This window comes from Hetaerina americana, unplaced genomic scaffold (assembly GCF_022747635.1).
Source record: "Hetaerina americana unplaced genomic scaffold, ioHetAmer1.1.p SCAF_4, whole genome shotgun sequence".
NCBI classification, from domain to species: domain Eukaryota; kingdom Metazoa; phylum Arthropoda; class Insecta; order Odonata; family Calopterygidae; genus Hetaerina; species Hetaerina americana.
Genome location: NW_027286985.1, coordinates 13,790,954 through 13,806,867, shown reverse-complemented (window position 1 = coordinate 13,806,867; position 15,914 = coordinate 13,790,954). Strand labels below are relative to the sequence as shown.

The window sequence follows — 15,914 nt, the reverse complement described above, 5'->3', positions numbered from 1 at the left end:
ATGGTGGAACTAGAATATTTTTGGCATCTGTGGGAATTTGAAGTAAATCCAGGATTAATAGTGACTAGGTAATTCTATGATTTAAACTCTTGCTGTAACATATTATGATTATGAATAAATATTTAATAAACAATTTGACTGTTGGACTATATGTAAATTATATTCAGGACTTCAAATTGTTTTTGGGATCTACTGGTATGTTGTGCTGTTTGATTAAATTACCAGTGTTTTTTTCACTTCATAGCTGTGTAATTTAAAAATGGTTATTACATTTGTAATATCATAGATTTGCTGTTCTTTCATTGAAGGGATATGGATATTGTGGTGTTCAGGTTTACAGGCTTGTATTCTCAGGCTCATGTTGGTGGTTCCTCACCTTTTACCACCACATTGTTGAACCTCAGGCAAAATCACTGATTTTCAAATCCTGGAATCATATTGGCTGGTCATCCTTAAATTCTTGAAAGCAAAGAGAAAAACATTGCAAATAAAAAGAAATTCTAATAGTTTTGAAACTGTAGAATTCCAGAAAACAATATCTATAATCATAAAGTTAAAAATTACTGGCCACATTGATAACCTTTCATGTTTGAGGAAAGTTTTTATTGGTTTTTGTATCCGCATATGTTTGTATCGGCATTAATCTTGTATGTTTCCTCTTATCCTTAGGCGTATGAAAAGTACTCTTTTGAGGAGTTGCGTTATGCATCACCATCAGCAAAGCGGTGCTCAGAGTGTCTGCTGGTGAGGTCCAATGGTGATGGCACATACTCAGCATCCTGGACACCTACTTGTGCTGGCTGGTACTCTCTGCACATGGCAGTTGATGGATATCCAGTGGAACAAGTGATTATTCATATTTTTAGGCCTTAGTCAAAGTAAATCTCTTATTCATAGGAGGAAAGAAGGTTTTGTAGCTAGTTAACAGTATTCTTGATGTTCATGTAGTGTTTTTTTTCACCATCATATGGCCATCAGTATGTATGACTAATGTTAGCACTAATTTTGATTCCCTTTATCAAGTCCTCAAGAGTAATTATAACACTTAAATGACTAGGACAATACTTAGAGCAGTACTATCGATGACCAAGTTAAAGATGAGTCAAAATACCTCTTGAAGTGCACCTAGAAAGGTATATTCCTTCCAAAAAGGTACATATATATTAATAATTGAAATATTTATGAAATTTGATATTTTAGGTGAGAAATTAAGCATACCCTGGAAGATTTTGTGATGTGGGAAAAAAATGGAGAATATAAAGTGGGCTAAAGGGAAACAAATGATCAAGTTCAAAGTCTGGTAGCAGAAGAAAGAGGTATTTGTAAGGAGAACTTTGGAGGTGGCAGGAAGAGTAGATGCAGGATATACGTCAGAGGTTATGGTATGCTGGAGAAGGTGATATACGGGAAAATGGTGGAAAAGTCAGTTAACAGTGAGGAAAAGAATGGGCATTTCAAATGGAATTAAGAAATAATGAGTGTTTGCAGGGCTAATGAATGAGTAATTGCAATATGATTTGTGGAGATTAAGAATATTAGTGTCACCTTAGTTGAGGCTTACAAGTATGAGTAGTGTGTCATGCCTGGGTCCATCCAAAACATACCCTAAGGTGTTAGACTAGAGCTTATAGTAATATATTTATAAGATTAAAAAGTCAACTTGGCTTTTATATTACATCATGCTTAAGATCATCAAGATGTTCTATATGAAGTGCCCCATAATTTTTATTGCATAGTTTTTGGATGATCTATGTATGAGTGCAGTAATTATATAATTGTAATTTTTTTGTGTTGTAGTTCATCCCATATTCATGTTATACTTCGTACATTTATTTGTAATGAATATCATATCAATCTTGTTTCTTGGGATCAGACTTACAAGGTAGAAGTGAGGGAACCACCCCATGGAATGGCTCCACCATCATGTTCTGGCACAGGAGTATCTAAGAGACTTCAAATGCAGCAGCAAGGCCACCATTCCCACCATGGACACCATCACCACCACCATCATGGTCATCACCATTCGTCTGCTGTGTGTGGCACTTCAGGTGCAGGCCTCACTCCTTCAACTGCATCTCCAGGTGGTGGAGCCGGGGTTCCAAATGGATCCTCTGCATCGTCAGTCTCTCCTTCATCCAGATTGAGAAGATTTGTGGCTCGGAATAGTGCGGGACTGAGGATAAGAGCTCATCCATCCCTACAAAGTGAACAAATTGGAATTGTTCAAGTGAATGGAACAGTGGCTTTTGTGGAGGAGGTATGGTTAATGCTTTGGCACTTTTATTTTGTTAATCTAAAAAGTTAGGCAAACCTCACTTTTTGTCGCCAATGGTGTTTATTGATAAGAAATATAATTTCAGATGCATGAAAAGATCACCTTTCTTGCTTTAGTTTTTGCTAATATTCTTTAATTGCTTAATATTTCATGACCAAGAATAAGAAATTATTTTTATGCATTCAATACTATATAATCTATTGGATACATTCAATGTCATTTAGTTTGAAGTATTGATATCATAAATATATTATTTGATGATGTTCACATGTGTTATAAAATATGGGCGTACATCAGTAGTTTCATTCTGTTTTAATTGCTGAAAGGTGAATTTTATAATCAACTATAGCACAAAATGCTTGGTTTAAGCACCTATATAATTATGCCCATCTCAAAAATAAAGAGATTAAAATTGTAGCCCTTGTTCATTAGGAACTTTTGGATTTGGGAAATAGTTAATGCTACCCTATCAATTGCCATCAATATTTGTAGAATTTAATTGCTATTTCATAAGGCTGGCCCTAATTTCTTTAAAAATCAATGCATGAAATAATGATTGTATACCTTGCTTCATAAGTTAGATTCCTTGAAAGCTAATTATTGAATGAATTGCCATTAAGGGAATGATCATTTTACATTATTCTTTTGATAATTTGTTGATGCTTGCTCAATATTTTGGCAGTGCTGTTCATTTCAATTAAAATCTTGTGTGCACCCTTAGAAAACATAATGTAGTTCTTAGCTATTATTAATGAATATTTATCCCTGTCTGATTATTAATAATAGTAGGCTATTCAAGGTATTTTGTTGACACTCCTGTACTTCTATGCCCCAATTAACATGACACTAATTTGTCTAATCAAATGTATTAAAATAAATTATTTTTAAATTACACATGCTAGTATGATAAGTGTTTCCATTTTATCAGTGTAATGCTTTCATTTCTTTGAAGAACTGTTGAAGTAAACATCTCATAAAATTTTAAAGGTCTCTTCCTACAATATTTTTATTATATAAATGGAGGTATTACAATTATTTGAAAAAATTTGGTAGTTAAGTGAGCAAATCATTGTCTTATAAATGAAAGGATGTTATTTTTCTTCTTTTTCTTCTTCTTTTTTTCCTTTTGTTTATTCTTACCAATCTCTGTGATTTTTTTGGGTATCAGATCTCTCTGGGAAACCACAGGTTACATCATCTTTTTTTAAAACATACATTGAAAATAAAAAGGCAGGCTAATGCATGTTGGCAGGTTGTCCCCAGGAAGCTGGACGGCATTCATTTATATATGAATGTATAGTAATACCAATTGCAATTAACTTGGATTTCTCCCATTACATCATTTCAGCAAAACCAGGGATTATTATATCAAGTGATGTATATTGACTGAGAATATATTGAAATAGACCTTTTTACTTCATACAAATTGTGCAAGGTTTATCAATAATTCAATTTTTGTCAAACCTACTCTCCCTTTTTTAGTTCTCATTCTGATTTCTAAAATGTTTGGATTTTTACCCAGGTACATATGTAGATAAATATACTGTCTGCTTCTTTGCCACTTTCACTGTCAAACAATTGCATGTGTAATCCTTAGTCTTTCCTGCTTTTGGTAGAGTGGGAACAGGCTCTTTCTGATCCTTGCTCTTTTTACTCTGTGTCATTGCCTTTTATGTCATTGATTGATTTGGTCTGCCTTACAGCAACATTGTCATCACACTCTTGATAATATTCAGAAGTCACCTCTGCAAAATCTTTACCCTTGTTTTTTGCTGTGTTTACCCTTATAGTTATTTCAATCACTTCATTCATTGTGCAAAATACTGCATGCTCATTAGGACCACCCCTTCCAACTTTAGCCATGCCTATTTTTAAATGACATGTGTACAAATATGACTATTAACTTGGTATTGCAGTTTCAGTTATTTATACCTTTTCAACAATTCCAGATAAGGATTATTGATTATTTCTTGACACCTCAATGAGTATACTAACTTGGAAAGCAGCATAATTTGAAATGTATTTAATAAATAATTTTGCCTGTATTTCCAGGGGATAAATCAGACCCTAATAAAATCGTTCTGCTAAAGAGGAAATTGCGCTAAGGAGTTTCTTATTAAAGATAGCCCATTTTATATTGATTGAACGTTAATTGAATTGCCCTGAAGTGAAGTGCTTATGCCTGTAAATGATGTCTCATTTACATTATTTGTGATGAATTATAATTGATAAATTATGCATATGGAATTTATGCGTAAAAATCAGCAATTAACATATAAAATTACCAAAAGTAAGCTATAGAAATTAATATAGATTGTGGTAAAATGCAGCCAATTCAATACACAGAAACCAACTTTGGTCATATGGGGGTCATACTTCATGTAATTTTGACTTGATGAATTAACTCCTCATGTCCTTTTTTTTAAAAAAATAATAGATTCATAATGATGATGGAGTATGGCTGCGACTGAGTCCTGACACTGTCCGCCAGTACTGCGGGGGAGATGATATCAACTTCATGGCCGCCCGTGGGACATCTGGTGCCAGTGGTGTTGGCGGTGGTGTGAGTGTTGGTGGTGTTGCTCCTGGGGTTGCTGGAGTTGCTGGGGTAGGGAATAGCAGTGGGAGTGGAGTCAGCGGCATGGTCACCTCTGAGGCGTGGTGCCTGCAGTACAACCAGCATTTGGGACGCACTCTTTTGGTACCCACAGAGGAGCCAAAGTCTCTTTTGGATGAAGTAATTCGTACCACTATCCTGAGAAATATGCCAGAGAGAAGTGAAAATGCCAGGGAGCAAAGGTATTCTTTTATAAATGCAATTGAAATAATGTTGAAACGTATTCCTTTTGAAGGTTTCCACGGTGTGCAAATATTGAAGATCTAAGTCCTCTGGGATTTTTTCCGGATTGGTCCATATTTCTGGGACAACAATTTTGATGGCGTTGCAGTTTAATGTCTTCTGACCTGAAGATGCCGACTGCAATGCCAGCAAAACGGTTGTCCTGGAAATGTGGACCAGTGCAGAGTAAATCCCAGAAAACTTAGATCTTCAAAGTTGAAATGTATTTCTGTAATATGGAAGCATGAGAAATCATAAAATATGAATTTTAAAATTTCAATTTTTTAATAAAAATCACTTTGATTATAGCTCAAGAAAGACCAGAAATGACTAATAATTAAGGGCATGATGTCACTATATGGGTCAACTATTTAGAAATTGTTTTAGAAGAAAGTGGGTAAAGTAGTAAAGACATTAAAAGAAAGATTGCATGAATTGCCAATCAATCCCATAACAAAGAGGCAGGAGTTTATGGCAGGCACGTGTAGTAAAGATGGAAAGAAAATACTGGTAAAATCTTCATCAACATCAAATATTTTTTTCAATGGCTTGGAAACTTGTTTGTTGAGGAAAGAGGATAAACTTTAAATTGGAGACTTTGATTTGAAAACAGAACACCAACAAAAATAATGGAAACGAGGGAAGTCAGGAATTCAAGTTCAAATAATTAATTAACTCAATAGTACAAGATCATGTATCACTGCTAAAACCATTTAAAAAATGGTCTTTCTTAAATGAAAAAACACTCCTCAGAAATTTTTTTATGATACACTCATAATTATGAGGTATAATATTAAAAAAAAACAAGTGAAATAAGTGTTCAGCCACTTGAAAAATTTTTATATCAAATTTTTAGACCAAAATTTTGTAGCAATGCTTTGTTTAAAAAAACCTTTTAAGTAAATTTAAATGTTGCATTGAGTTTAGATTGAGAGACAATAAATACCTTTATATGCTGATTCTCCCCTGAGGTAATCCTAAGTTCATGAAAATTCAATGTTTTGGAAAACTGCTATTTTGAAAAATGGCCATTATTTGGCTGTTTTTCAATTTTTGGAAAACACTCTTATTTTTATTTTTTCATAAAAGGTCAGCAGTTCATGTGATATTCATCCAAATTGAGAGGTCAAGGGTCAACTTGAGTCTGAAGTGGCATGGATTTATGGAACAGAAACTGATGATTTGCTGATATCACTACTAAATCAGCATAAATACAACTATAGGCATTTTGTGGATACATTTCCTTTAATTTTTCCCTGTTGAACTATTTTTCATGAATATATTGTTCATAATGAATGCATTTTAATTTTCTTCACTTTTTTGTTTTGAGTTCTACTTTTGAATTTGTTTCCAATTGATCGATCAATGAATTTGTTAAACTATCGGGTGTACTCATATGATGTCTATGATAAATTATTTGAACAACCAATCAAAAAATTGAATTTTCTGTTATTCGCTCTGAAGTTCTCTTTTCTTTACCGGTAATTTAACTGCAAAAATGACTCAGCTGATCATGTTGGTTCAAAGTTGTCAGGTTTGAAGTGATATAAGAGTGATTTGAGATCTCTATTTTTCGACTTTATGGAAATTTTCAAATGAAGTAAGTTGAGGATCAAATGCTAATATTTACTGGGTGCTGTCATAGTACTTAATCATCTTGAGCATTTATTTTATTGAATAGAAAAGTACAGGTGGGATTTAAAAGCCTATCTGATTCATCGGAGAAAATATATATCATTTATGGGAATCATAACTTTGAATAAAATGGGAATTCATTATGTATAGCTGTGATTAATTCAATAATTAATCTTTATGCCATAAATACATGTGTACATATTTATTTTAAAATGTGAAAAAGTCAAATGAGTGTTTAATATTAATTCATTTCTCGTGTCGTATGTGAAAGAATCTGCATTGGGGAATTTAATTTTGAGGTAACCATATAATAAACCTTTCCTTATTATTTTGGGATTGCACTACAAATATGGACTTGATGAATACTATTTTCTTCCATTGGCCATCTTTATTTTTCATTAATGCTTGGTAACTTTCTCCAATGCATATTTTCAGGAGGCTCAGAGGTCAAGGGATCATATCACCATCTGGTGGCCCTGGAACATATCAAGTGGTGAAATGTGGAGCCTCAGGGCATAACATCAGAAGCAGACCAAGTCTTAAGGCTCCTCCTGTTGGCATGCTAGAACTTGGGAACCAACTGACTGTTGCACAAGATGTAAGTATGTAATTATAAGGGTAAAGATTTCTAAATCAGTTGTCTCCTTTGCTGAAGAGGTAGTCTCATAGCTCTTATATGGGTGTGGAATCTGGATTGGAAAATAAATGGGCCATAGAAATTAAGTGATGAGGGAAGAGAATGAGAAATTAACCTTACCACAGTTGCCATGGGTGATGCAGATAAATTCTCCCTAAAATGCCAGGATTGCTCTAGATTACTCTTTTCTTGATGACTATAAACGTAAATAATATGTGAGTAAATCTGATTTTAATGCTTTACTCTCTTTTTTATAGCTCCATATGTAATGGCTTATTTCAGCCACAGGAGAAATAACCATTTACCTTATCTGATTTGGAGAAAGTAAATAACTACTGCAGTGGGAAAACAAGTGGTAGCATAAATAGTATCTTCATTCTTTTAACAAGGAAGAATTCTGAGAAAAACAAATGTGTACTTTTCCACAGGTTAATAGGTCCCATACAACGGGTTTCAGTTCACAGAACAATCTTCAGGTACAAGTCAAGGTTCAAATTGTGAATACATCATACTCATACCTGTTTGAGGAAGGGGGGGAGGAAAAGAGTGAGGAGTAAGGTAGGTGAGGACATAGAGGGTAAATATGGAAAACCCAAAGAAAACACAGAAACCAAAGAAATGGAAAGGTTAAAAGAGGGTGGGGGGGAAGATAAGCTTTTGTGGTCATTATTGAGAGGATGGTGGCGGGTAGCTGGTACCTTGGCGGTATTTTATTTATTTTTTTATCGACTTAATTGGACAAGATCGAGACTTATAGTCCCTTCTTCCATCTAACTCTTCGACATTACATTGAAGACAATCACGTACACCCAAGCCCTAGGTGGAGGAAAATCCACCTAGGTGGGAATCAAACCCATGACCTCTGGGTTAGCAGGCGGGGACGTCTGCCTGCTAACCCAGAGGTCCGCCACCACAGGGCCATAGGCGGTAGGGAGGAGGGAAGTATACAGAAGGGTGTATGAAAGGTGAATACCTAAGCTAGGAGTGATGTTTCATCATAAATCCTCCAGCATCTTTCATGTTCTTTTATTCTAGTCTTGAAACTTCTTCCGGTCTGGCCTAAGTAGCACATGTCAAAGGAATCACACTTCACTTAGTAAATGCCGGATTGTACGCATCTACAACAATCATCCCCTCCTATAAATTTCATCCTGAGATTCTGCACCATGAAAATAAGGGCGAAAGACTTGATATTTTAGGACAACTTGAAATTGAACAGTTAAATATGAATGTTCTTTTAAATGACCAAATTTTTATAAATCACTCTCCTCTCCTCTGAATCCCGTTTCCACAGCAAACAGTGAAACTCCCTCTCTCCAACTGATTCCACCCTTGTTGGATTTTTCCTTCCGCCCACCCCATGCCCTCCACTCCTAGTTTTGTGTCGAACAACCCTTCCCTGATCATGTCCTCCTAAGAATCATTTATATCTCATCCCTCAACCTTCCTCTATCCCTTCCATGTCCCCTTCTCCTCCCTAACACCAGGGTACCTGCCACCGTCCTCTCAATAATGACCACAAGTGCTTATCTCCCCCCCTCCCCCCACTCTTTTTACCTTTCCATTTCTTTGGTTTCTCTGTTTTCTTTGGGTTTTCCATATTGACCCTCTATGTCCCTGCCTACCTTACTCCTCACTCTTTTCCTCCCCCCTTCCTTAAGCAGGTATAAATGTTATGTATTCACAATTTGAATCTTGCCTTTTACCTGAAGATGGTTCTGTGAACTGAAATGCTTTGTATTTACCTATAAACCAGTGGAAAAGTACAAATCTGTTTTTCTCATCACGGCAAACTTCCACTACATCTCGCCTGAATCTGTTGGAAGAAAGAATTCCTTCAAATTTTTACAAAGAACTGGTTGCCAATTTCCTTATATTTCCTGGCTAACATTATAGCAGTTGCATACAGGACACGATGGTTACCATCAATAATCATGTATTAAAACTTGGCATAACAATCAGTTGTTTATTCAGCCCAGAAGTTTTTTGAATTCTAATTTAGTTTCATACTCATTGCTGAGAATTCTGATTTACAAAACTGTGTGACTTGTACATTTTGGATAATTGAGAATTGGATGAGCTTAATCTTCCCTAAGTTTGATAAAAACATCAATCGTAGTGCTATTTTTATTTTCAAGCCAGACCATTTTTGTTTTGGTAATGATTTACTAAGTATTGTGTTGGACTTATCAAAATTACCTGCAATATTAGGGTGGTATTTTTAATTGTTAGTTGAATTATAATTTTTGTTTTGATGTAAGATTGGGAAGGATATTGGGAGGTGTTATTTTTCATGTAAGTTGATTGACCAATGTCTCTTGATTGCCTTGTCTTACGCTAAGTTTATTTATATACTGTGTGCTACATTCATAATTTCCAATTATTGGTGGGGCTGTATCTTAGAGCCATGCTTTTCATTTGAAAGTTGGGGTGTCATATTCCAAATCATATTGTGAAAGGAGAGCATACATGAGTTCGTGCAACCCTCGAATTACATAACTGTAGACTTATGTAAATCAGCAGTTATAATAGTATCCAAAAAATTTTCAAGCCATCAAGAAACTGAGAGTGCCATCTCAATTTGTTAAATTAGCTTGATTTAGCAATTAAATTATCTCAGTTTGTTGAATTATCTCAATTTGACAAAATATCTAGCTTCTCGTTGTCAAATTCTAATATGGATCTTCTGAGAGGAAGTTACTGATTGAAACTTATTCAATCGATTAAGAAGTTTGTAAATGCCAAGTTAAAAAATAGCATTTTATGTTGAAATTTCAGATTTGTATGCATTAGATTTACAATATTGAGTTCTGGAATGCATTGCTAATTTGGGGAATTCCAATACTTCACTGCCTACTCAATGTAATCAAGTTTTGATCTAAGGGACAACGAAGAATGGAGTGCTTGAAAAACACAAAAAACTATTGCTTTAACCACATTGAGTGATCACTTTTGTAATACCATTCAACTTTGAAGAGAGAAATTACCGAATAGCTATTTGCCATTACTTTCACTGCAACATCAATGTAGACTTCACATGTAGGTTCAAACCTGCTCTCCTAATACAGGTTTGGTTTTATGTCCCTATAGCTTGTGAACAGTGAGGGGACATGGGTGAGGCTTGATGGGGAATCAATGCAAAAATTCTGCTTCAACATGGGTGGGGAGGCTTGGTCATTAGCACGCAGCCGCTCTGACGTCCAATATCTCCAGGGAGAAGATGAGGAGGAGGAAGAAGAGGGCCATGCAGAAGAGATCGGCCGAGCTATCCCTGCTTCTGCAACCACCATGGTGCAAGGTCATTCAAATGAAAGAGGTGGGTATCATCCACATTGCATGTAATGCGCCAATTCGATTTGATTGGTTTTAAGGGATTTTTATATTCAAAGAAGAATTTTAATGCAAAAATTTGACAGATGTCAGAAAGTAAATATTACATACTTTTAGACCTAGGATTTTTTGTGGTGCCATTAAAGTTTTCAAATGACTCAGGAAAGTGGAAGAGAACTTATCCTGAAATTGAAAATTCATTGGAGAGGTTTTGCTAAGATTAATAAACCCCTGTACTTGAAAAAGTTAGACACCATGAGTTAAGGACAACCATTTTTCATTGGCCCTGAAATATTTGTTGTGAGCATCTCTGACAATGAGCCTATCCCACGCTGTTAAAGATTTTATTTCCTGATGAGATTTTTGAGGAATGTTAATGAAAGACAAGTGCGCATAGCAATCATATGGATCCTCATAGTATAGCGGTCCATGACCAATTTGGATAATCTCTCTCACTGAGATTTCTCTTACCATTCAAGTAGTGTAAATATTCATCTGACTCAAAGTGCACATCAAGATTTCATTATTAAGACAATTGAAAATGAAATTTTAAAGTCATTGTTAAAGCTTGGCATGTTTGTATATCAGTTAAACCATGATTATTGAATAGTAAACTGTATTCCTTGGGAAGGTTCAAGTCTTCCATGATTTCTTCAGCATCAGTTCTTATTGCTGGAACAACAGTTTTGTCCACTGCAATGCTGGAAAAACAGTTATCCCAATAATATGGATTGATATAGAGATGTCCTGGAAGACTTGGATATTCAATGGTTAACTGTAAATTCAATTAATTACTTTCTTTGTTCAAAAGTCAATGCTTTATATTTCCAATTATAAATTTCTCTCTGCTGGGTAGTATGTATCATTATTTAAGGCTGTGAAAACTCTGCAAGCAATTGTTTCCAGATACAAATTCTGGTTACAAATTAATAATGAAAATAGTGCATTACCATTCATCAGTATGTATTTATTTACTTTGTACCTATTGCATTATTTTAAGAACTTTCACTCAGGTTACTTTTCTCTGAGCTCTTTAACAAATATCTGATGATCTTAATAGCAGGTTGTTTCAAACAATAATTACATGAATATATGCTGTCACTTTACGTTTACTGGTAAATATAAACTGAAGTTCAATCAGTGTCCGAAAATTGTGCATACATATTTTGCTCACAAACTCTATGCACAAAAGGAGGGGCTAAAAGTGTACTTCTTTATTTTTTTAATATTCGCTAAATTGTAATTGATTGAGATATTAAAAAATTTATTCATCATTGGCATATGTAGAGGAGTCAGGGACAGGGTAGCCATAATTTCCCCCCTCACCCCTCAAGATGCCTTCCACTATATGCTAGTTCTTTTAATCTGTTCCAAAATTATTACTAAGCACCCAAAAACCAATTATAGATATGATTTATAACTAAGCTATTACATATCAATTCTTGCTGACTCCAGTCTATCCCCTTCAAGATGTGGCATGATGTCAGCCTTACTACTCATCCTCCTGCACCCCATCCTCCTACTCCCCTTCCCCCAGAGTCCTTGCACCTTGCACCCACTCTGCCAGTTGCCAGGATGTAAATGGTTTGATTTAAATGCTCAGTTTCGTTCATCTATTATGTATTGTTATGTAATTATTTGCTGCTGAAGTGTTTTAAGATGATAATCACAAGTACCACAAGGGGCATTTCTTGTGCGACACAAAGGGTATTGGGGAAAGTCAGAATAAATACACTGAGTCTTACCCTAACAATCGTATATTATACAACATCAGACATATTACACCATTTGCATAGGTATAAGCAAATTATGGATGGCTAGACCCTCAGTAAACCAACGTGAGTGCAGACAGCATTAAAATGGCAGAACATTACCTGGGACAGGGTAAAGGCAGGGTGGACGTGGTCACAAAACACATAACCTAGGCAGAGCCCTCGTCCGAAGTTGAGTCAGCAATAGGCACAACACAGCCGAAGCATTGTGTCCTACTGGTCACCGCCAGATAACCAACTGACTGCTTTTCACCCCGCGACCAGGGCTTTTATACCCAACTTAAGAGCCAGGGGAGGAATACACTTGAAACATTATCTTTGGTCACGTGGGAGATTTGGAGGAGCCAGGGAGGGAATACCATGTTGCATACTGGTAATATTGTGTCTTTGGTCGTTTGGGGTATTCAGAGGAGCCAGGGAAGGATTACCATGTTGCATACTTACAACACAAGGAAATAAAATAATTTACAATGACAGGAAAATCAATGAAAAGTCAGTGAATATGTGAACAATGGTGGCATTTTTCGGCATGGAAAAAAATAATCTTTGAAACTGCTTAACTCTTGCACAATGCCCCAAGTTCCACCGTCATTTGCTGTAGTTTTGCTTTTCTGCTCTGCTTACGCTGCCTCCTTTCATGTCTCTGCATTTCTACCTTTCACTATTCTTCTATCCACTTGCTCTTCCTGTTTGCTACCATTAGGTGCCATCTCTACTCGGCAATGAGTAATCTGATGCATACAGGGTGTCCCATAATGCTCTATCACAGTGTTAGAAGGGGCAAATGAGATATATCACCAAAGGATAGTGCTGAAGTAGAACAAAATCACCATGCACAGCTAAAAGTCTCTGTAATGGTTTACTATCATAATTAATGCTTTAGAAGTGCTCAACTGGTGACCTGTATGTTGGGTCTATCCTGCTCGTTGGCAATGCATAGAATCTTAGTGTGGCTTTGTAGATTATACCTTTGACTAGATAAAAAAAAACTATGAAATCTATCATCACATACCAAACCATGTTTGGTAGGTGATGATAGAGTTCATAGTTTTAATGATAGAGTTCATAGAGTTCACCCAGTACTAAGCCTGATGGCAAGTGAAATTTGAACATCAGGGTAGGGGGGCCAGTTCCTTTCCCTGTACTGGTCATGTTGTCTGAGGAAGATCTGGTACCCGAAAAACCACATAGCTTAGGTGGAGCTGCAGGCGCCCAGAGAGGCTTGCCAGGGAATAAAACCCAGGCCCTCCGGTCAGTAGTTCAACGCTCTACCCTGGACTACTATGACCCACATTTTTTATATTATTATTATTATTACTTTTTATTTGCCCAGAGATCACAATACAAAAATACCAGGTGGGTGAAGTATGTACATGATATAAGGCACGTCAATGAGGAGCAAAGACACAGGCTCAGTTAAGATACCTAAAAGAATAGATGCTCATAGTTACATAAGTGTTTGGTACAAACCCATGAACATTGGCTGTAACATGCACATACAATATCAAATTCAGAAAAATCATTGATCACAAACATGAATCAGACCATTACCATTGCTAGAAACTAAAAGTATGAACTTACTGGTCGGGAATATTGTTGAGATATTCATCAACCGAGTAAAACATATTGCGCTGTAGATATCTTTTTAGTTTATGCCTGAATGCGGCAGTTCCCTGTGTATCCTTGATACTTTTGGGTAGTTTGTTAAATAATCTGATGCCCATTTCATTGGGTCCTAATTTCAATGCTTTAGTTCTTATATTCCCATAATGGAAGTCATTCCTGCCTCTGGTGTAATGATGATGATAGGCAGAGTTAAGAGAATAGTTGCCGATGTTATTTTTTATATATAGAATTAAAAACATAATGTAGATGCATGGGAGTGGTAGCAAATTTAATTCATGGAAAATAGGCCTTGATGGAGCATTGTAAGGTTTCCTGGCGATGATTCTAATAGCTTTCTTTTGCATTTTAAAGATGGTTTGAGAAATAGCAGCTGATCCCCATAATATTATACTGTAGGTTATATTTGAGTAAATTTCCCCATAGTACAAATTGAGTAGTACAGTTTTACTTGTAGTTTCATACAGGTGTCTTAATAAGTAGCAAGTTGAACTGAGCTTGTGTTGGAGGGCTTTTACATGAGTATCCCAAGAAATATTTGCACATAGAGAAATACCTAGAAATTTGCATTCTGTCACACGCTCAATTGATAGGTCATTGATTTTTACCAGCAGATCATCTGATATGTTCTTATTGTGTGTAAAGTTTACCATTTTACTTTTATTTACATTTAAGTCTAGAAGGTTGTCTGTACACCACTTGTTTATAGCAAGTGTGACAGACTTAGCTTTTTCCACAAGGCTGGGATATGTTTGTGTTGATATTATTATATTAGTGTCGTCAGCGTACAACACTGGTATTATTCCATCATTATTTGGTAAGCAGTTAGGTAGGTCATTGATGTAAATCAGAAAGAGGAGTGGCCCAAGGGTTGAGCCTAGTGGAACACCTTTGTTAACTTGGTATGCTTCGGATGAATATTTTGACCCATCAACTGATAACACTACTTTTTGACTGATAACACTACTTATATATATATATATTGTATTTTTTCTAAAATCATAAAGTTTATATCTGACGTGAAGGTAGAAGGTATCTGATGTAGTGGAAGTATTTTACTTTGAAATTGATAATTTTAATAAAAGAATTTTCACCATCCCTATTTTGTGAACATGTGTCCTATTTTTAATGCATTATAGCTTTTAACCCGTTATAATTGCAAATGTATGTCATTAAATCTATGTCCATAAAAGAACATGAGCTCAACAGCTAAATATGAGAATCAATAGGTTTCAACTGGTAAACAGTCGAAAGTACAAAGTGTCAGTTGGTGCCATTCATGACAGGTTTTTATGTTATGCAGTTTTATCATTGAACACTATCACTAAATCAATATTTTATTTCATTTTGCTGACATACTTCATAATTTAGGTTATATTTAATCTTGAAAATTATATTTTTGCAACTTGCTTCTTTCAAATGTATAAGTGTTAATGTGCTCAATTTGCTTTATACAATATTTTAATTACTTATTTTGCATTTTTCATATTCAATTTTTTTACTATTGGCTATGTGCATCTCAAGTAATTTCAGAAGTTTTATTAAGGAAAATCCTAAAATTTCTGGGAATTTCAATATTATGCAATTTTTGGCAACCCTTTTTGAAGTCATAGGAAGCGAAAGACTGAGCTTAAGAAAATGATTGGGATTGGAAAGTGTTTTCTTTCATCCTAAGGCAGATCAGCTAAGGTGGTTCAACAAGATATTTTGCAAATTAGCATAAGTAATTGTAGTGATTGCATGGAAGTTATTTTACTAATATTCAAAATTTTATGTTCCAATTCTTGCTATCTTTTAATAGTA

The 15,914-nt window shown here is 35.3% G+C and overlaps 1 protein-coding gene across 1 annotated transcript in view; it reads left to right on the top strand.

The window, feature by feature from the left end:
- hiw (MYC binding protein highwire) overlaps positions 1–15,914 on the top strand; it is a 62,112-nt gene continuing 46,198 nt past the window's right edge. Inside the window, exons 1-7 of the mRNA XM_071590108.1 lie at positions 1–68; positions 287–404; positions 670–846; positions 1,874–2,257; positions 4,713–5,074; positions 7,185–7,347; positions 10,477–10,702. Of these exons, the coding sequence (XP_071446209.1) occupies positions 1–68; positions 287–404; positions 670–846; positions 1,874–2,257; positions 4,713–5,074; positions 7,185–7,347; positions 10,477–10,702 (1,498 nt within the window). The remainder of the gene's footprint in view (positions 69–286; positions 405–669; positions 847–1,873; positions 2,258–4,712; positions 5,075–7,184; positions 7,348–10,476; positions 10,703–15,914) is intronic.